At 39.6% G+C, this 6000-nt stretch overlaps 1 protein-coding gene across 1 annotated transcript in view; it reads left to right on the top strand.

Moving 5' to 3' along the window:
* The first annotated feature begins 5014 nt into the window (after window positions 1-5014).
* spon1a (spondin 1a) overlaps window positions 5015-6000 on the top strand; it is a 61051-nt gene continuing 60065 nt past the window's right edge. Inside the window, exon 1 of the mRNA XM_027280999.1 lies at window positions 5015-5565. Coding sequence (XP_027136800.1) covers window positions 5334-5565 — 232 coding nt within the window. The 5' untranslated portion in view covers window positions 5015-5333. The remainder of the gene's footprint in view (window positions 5566-6000) is intronic.

Here is a 6000-nt window from a genome sequence, read left to right as displayed (position 1 = left end):
ATTTTGCTTACGAGGATTTAAAGTATAATATAGTCCTGCTAACACACTTACTGTACACTATGCGGTACTGTATGCAGTTAAACATTCATACGCATGGGTAAAATTAACATTTAAAAGTTGCTTGAAGGAATACTGTGCTCATTCGCTTTGGAAGCAAATTAAATTAAAGGGTTCACACCACCCAGATGTTTACCAGTCAACAGCAGCCAGTCAGCTTCAAGACTGGAAAAATCAGTCTAAATGAAAACCAAAGTCTAAATGTGACAGTTTGCCATTCACATGGGGTTGTGTGTGGGACTATTTTTTTGCCACGCAAAATATTTTCCAGTGGTAGTTTCCACTGGTTTCCTGGCAACTGTTCAGAGCCAAAAAAATTGTCCACCACATAACCCTTAGAATACAGTAAATTGTCAGTTATATACTTTTGTACAGAGTGCTGGTAGGTTAATTTGGTTACCCTTACCTGCCTGCTTGCTTTTGCCTTATCTTTAATGGATAGACATCCAAACAGTATCAGTCTTTTCACCAACTCTCAGAAAGAAAGCAGATTTCCTAAAATGTTGACCTTGAAACAGAGCATGTGTTGTGTATTTTGCTAAATAGTTATGAAAAGCGAATTAGATAAGTCAAAACATATGATAGATAAGAAAAAGCTCAAGCTTTTTAAGGAGGTAGTTGGTAGGGACTGAAATTGGTATTTGTGTCTGTTTTTGCAGGACTCCTGTTGGAAACCATTCCCATGATTTGATCCCTTAGATGTGGCAGCAGAAGAGACCACTTCAGAAGAAATGAGCAGACCATGGCATCACTACAGAGAAAAACACACAGTGGGTGTCTAGACCAACAGTAACCACCTCATGTGCTGATACCACCACATCCACAGACCACATGTGCTCTGTTCAAACTGGTGTCAGCGGTGAGAAAGACTTCCGTTTGTTGAACACAAGAAATGAATCCTCAAACTTTTTTCTTTTGAGATAGGAAGTAAAATGCGTTTTGTGTAAAATCTAGTGAGTGAGTTCAAAGCTAGTGGCATTTTTATATTTTCAACCAGCCCAAAGATTTTACATATTTTATTTACTTGAATGTCAGCCAATGGAAATGAAATAAATTCTTCTTTTTGTCCAGTAAGTAAAAGTGAAGACTATTTTCAGCATTGCTGTTTTCCACATCCCTAGTAGCACACACAGGTAACGACTCAGTACATTCACAGTCTCCTACTGTTGCCTCTGAGTTGCTACCCTGGAGCTGTTGGGGGCTAAGTGCCCCACTCAAGGGCAACTCAAGAATAGTTGTTGAGGGAATGACAGCTCATAGCTCATTGAACGTTAGCAACTTTTTTTTTTTTTCAAACTCAGTTTGGGAATTCAAAGCAGATTTCCCTGGTCAGAAGCCACTTCTCTAAGCAATAAAATACTGTATGGAGATGTTGTCATCTCTGCAGAGGGTACGCCAAAAATAGGGTGTAAAACAGACGGAGAGTTTTGAGTCAGCAAGTGCAGACGCTCATTTGTTGGCTCACAAGTCATTTTTATTTAGAATTTGTGAAAATGAAACAATGCAACAACCATCAAAACATCTTAAGGTATGGTGCTTGTTGCATTTCTATTTATTAATGAAGAGATACAACACCTATACACGTATTATATTAGGCTGGGGTAAAAGCAATGTAGAGCTTCATTTTCTTTTGTAAAAGTGGAGAGTGACCAGCACTTACATGATGTAAATTGCTTTCTGAAATTATGTTATGCTGAGTGCCAACATTTTTCTTCAGTTATTACTTTCACTGGTAAAAGGATGCAAGGATCTTGCAGAGATTCTCTGCAAGAGAGATGCTCTGATATACAGTACAGTATATTTTGTAGAAAGGCAGGGAGTAACCTAAAGACTGAAGGTGGTGAAGACATTCCACTCAGCTGGGCTGTGAGACAAAATGCTTTCATGACACCTGCTGGTGTAGCATTCAGCAATCCAGCCTCTGTTCCTCTCCTCCCCCATCATCCATCCATCAACCCAGCGGTGGGTGCACAGAGCATAGCCACTCTCCATTTGTCAGTGCCCATCAGAAGTTGTTACATTCTCATTACATGCCTGCTGACCCTTTTGAAGACTGAAATAAACTTGCAACAAAATGCCACTAAGGATAAATTGTTTCCTAGCTCCCGAGCAACATTAAGAGTCAAAGAAACAAGAGGGATTACATTAACACTTTTCAATGTACTACTTCACACTCATTATTGACATTTGTTATGTGACATGTTTTTAGTGACCAGAGTGATTGTGGTGAACAAACAGCTGTCAACGCAAATATGCTTGAAAGAAAAAGGAAAATGAGTTGAGTTGAAAAAGCAGGGAAGAAATGAGAGAAAATAGAGAACATTTTATTTCTTGGCCTGTTAATGAGACACAGAAGGTCAAAATAAAGCAAACCGCAGGATAGATTAAAAAGCAATTAGTCTCCTCTGAGGTTGTTTTGGTCCAAACACCCACTATGTTTTCCAGAAAAGTGCTAATTTCAAACATTAAAGCTTTAAATGTAAAGAAGGTGGTTGAGGTAGGGTGAATTCAGCTTTTAAAGCACTACCAAATCACCTTCCTTTTTAGAACTGAGTTAAATTGGTTGATTTTAGGAGCTGTTATTATCCTAATTGATTAATAAACCAGCATTGGGTAATATTTTACAGAGAGGAATACAACAAATGTGCATGAATGTCTTGATTAAATGTCACTCCAGACAGTTATGAATTCTTCATCATTTGTTAAGTCACATCATACCTGGACACAAAGGACACTTTCCCTAATGGAGAGCACTTGGTAATGATCATGAGTAGCAGCTGAACTCTAATGACAATTCGGATTACTGAAGTCTAAAGGTGAGTGGGAAAGCGTGCGTGCACATATGTTACGAAGACGACTAATCAAGGTGAAAAGACAAAGGAGACAGCTAGAGCTTACATTTTAACAGTATTAAGAATCATTATTCAAATTCACCTGAAAATTGTTTGTATGTTCTTTTGGCTTTAGTTTTATCGTATTATAAGTTGCTCATGTTTGCACTCTGCATCAAGTGCCAATAACTTCTGCTCCCTTGTGGCCTTACCCCAGGGCTATTCAATAGCAAATTCAGTTGGATCATGTTTGAAAACCAGGAAATGTTGATGGGCCAGCCAGTTTCAACTATCAGCTAGTATGTCAGATGGGTTACATTTTTAATAGCAGGCATCACCGTTTTATCTTTCTCATCATTTTCCTCACAATAACCAACATCCATTCTTTCACCATTTCTGAGTCTGTGAATCGCTTTTTATTCTTTTCCAAGATTCATAATACACAAGAGGAAGCTGCTGTAGATCTGTTTTGGTCAGTGCATGATTACACTAGTGTAATACTGTAGGGCTTATATTGTAAGATTCAAATTCTGCACCCGTGTGTCTGTTCTGTGAACCCTCTGGAAAGTCTGTTGTTTCTCAGTGTGGTATCTTAGAATATTATATTCTTTAACTACCAGAACTCATTTCAAATTAATCTGATCGATTTAGCTTTAGTTGATGGCGGTAATGTAAAATAAACAATTACTTGCCAGTGCAGGCAGGGTTAAACTAATGATTTTCTTTGTCAATTTTATGTTTCAGGGTTGACTAGGACATATATTAGGAGAGTACTTACTCGTGAATGTCAGTAGTCAGATGTTTTGAAAAGCTGAGAAAACAATAATTTGTAAAAGACATGATCGGAGCTGATACAGTATATGAAACCAAGACTACAAGTCTACAAGCCTCACAGTGAGAATGATAACATGCCGCTCTTCATGATGCTAATAAATGTAGTTTCCCATGTTAGCTTGCCAACATTTGCTAATTTGGCAAAAAAACACAAAGTGCTGGATATGTCATGAATTATGCAGGTATTTCTCAATAAATTTTGACATGATGGTGGGCATTAGGTCAAAACTGGATCGCCAAAGTCAACAGAATTCATTCTGAAGGGTGGACATGAATAGGTGTTTTTAAGTTCCCCACAAGTACTTTAAAATATCTATCCAAAAACACAAATGTGAACATCATAGTTTCAATAGAAGAAAAGTTAGGTGATCACCAAAGTTAGTACCATACATTGTATGGGCATTATGGACATCTGTACCAAGACAGAATATACCTGAATATGAAAATTGGTTTCATGGCAATACATACATATTTTACTGGTGGCACTCACCAAAGTCAGTAAGCTCCATCCTCCATCCTCTAATGATATATTTGATATGATATACTTCTGGACTATATTGGTGGTCCGACTGAAGGACAGTTTGACATTGGCATCTCAATTGGCATGCAGCTAACAAGGCTAAAACTGTATTCTACATATGCAGTGCTACAACCTGCATAACTATATGCATCTGCTGTAAATCAAAGCCACACTTCACTGCTGACATGACAGCTCAATTATGAGCTGCATAGGTGAGAGAAATTTGGACCAACATGTCTTCAGGTTAGTGAATGTTTTTCAGATGTTACTGAGAAGGATCAATATTCTCTGAGAGGTCTCCTGTGTACTGAAAATATGTGAAATCTCATTCCTGGTCGACAGCACAGCAGTATATTTGAAACCCCACTTGGCTGCGATTGGGCTATATACCTTCTAATTCTGCCTGATCTTACTGATGTGATAAATCAGTTGGAAGCTCAAATACAATGTTGAATTTTCATCACTTAACTTTTGTGGACCAATAAAATAGAGAGCAAAGGCGTCACCCACCAGCCAGTGAATTCGACACTTATCATCATTTGTTCAATTAGTCACCCAGACAACCATTTGGCATGCCTTTTAAAATTCCTTTGTGTGTCTCTGTGTGTGTTCATGTCTTCTTTTTGGCTCTTGAGCGATGACACAAACACACCGCACCGGGAGTTCACTCCAACTATGTCAAACGCACTCATTGGTGGGGATGTTTGTCTTTGTGTCAGTCTCATGGTTCAGTCACCTACTCTGTTAGTAAATAGCTGTGGTCTTGGAGATAGTCACACACCATCATTCCTCGCTTGGCCATTTCCTCGGACCCCTGCTATCCTGCTCAGTGTAAGCAGCGGCACGCAGTGTGCAGATCTAGAGCGAGAGCGCACAGCACATCCTAGTCAGTCCTCCTCCTCCTCTCTCTCTGTTCGCACCAGGATGGATCTACCCTCCTAGCAGAACAGAAGTCTACTTCAGCAGTTAGCAAGTTGGACTCTCATTCAAGTGAAACAGGAGCTGAACGTTTCTTCTTCCCCCTCCCTTTCCCCCCGACGAGATTTCCTTCTTTTTCCGCACATCAACTTGGCTGTCAAAAAACCTACACGATGACAGCAACCGGGCAACATTCACGCGTTATGCTCCTGCTCTGCTTCGTCTCCACCGCAGGTTGCAATATGTTTGCATTCACCGAGGAGCCCTCCGAGAGAGCCGGGAAGTCAGACGGCTATTGTAGTCGGATATTACGGGCTCAGAGCAATCGGAAGGAGGTCAACAACGAGTTTCGCCTCCGCGTTGAGGGAGACCCGGAGAGCTATCAGCCAGGGAGCACATACAGAGGTTAGTGTTTATCCGCGACATTTACGCACACTGCGCTTGTTGGCACTATGTGCGCGTTTTCAAATAAACACTAATCTGCGGTCAGTTTGCTTTGCAAACTTTAAATAAGTTTCTTTTACTTTTCATGCAGCACTCGTGTATACAGAAAGTAAACTATATTTGGCCACTAAAGAGATTCTTCATCCCAATAAGGAAATATGGATTTGAACTATTAAAAGCTTTAAATGTGACGCTGATTTACTTTCAGCTGAATACCCATGAGTAAACATTACAGTCTTAAAACCTCCTTTAAGATCAACATTTTAAAACGGTTTTTATATAGCTAAATCCCTGCGTCCTCCTTCATGCTGCTCGGTGCTCGCTTTCATAGTTAAAATAGATTTGCTAGAAGCAAACAGTCCCTGGTTTCATTGCTTTTCTGAAGTGAAAGTTATT

The sequence above is a fragment of the Larimichthys crocea genome, chromosome VIII (genome assembly GCF_000972845.2).
Source record: "Larimichthys crocea isolate SSNF chromosome VIII, L_crocea_2.0, whole genome shotgun sequence".
Lineage (NCBI taxonomy): Eukaryota > Metazoa > Chordata > Actinopteri > Sciaenidae > Larimichthys > Larimichthys crocea.
The sequence above is the reverse complement of the archived record's forward strand: the minus strand, read 5'-3'. Positions and strand labels throughout refer to the sequence as shown.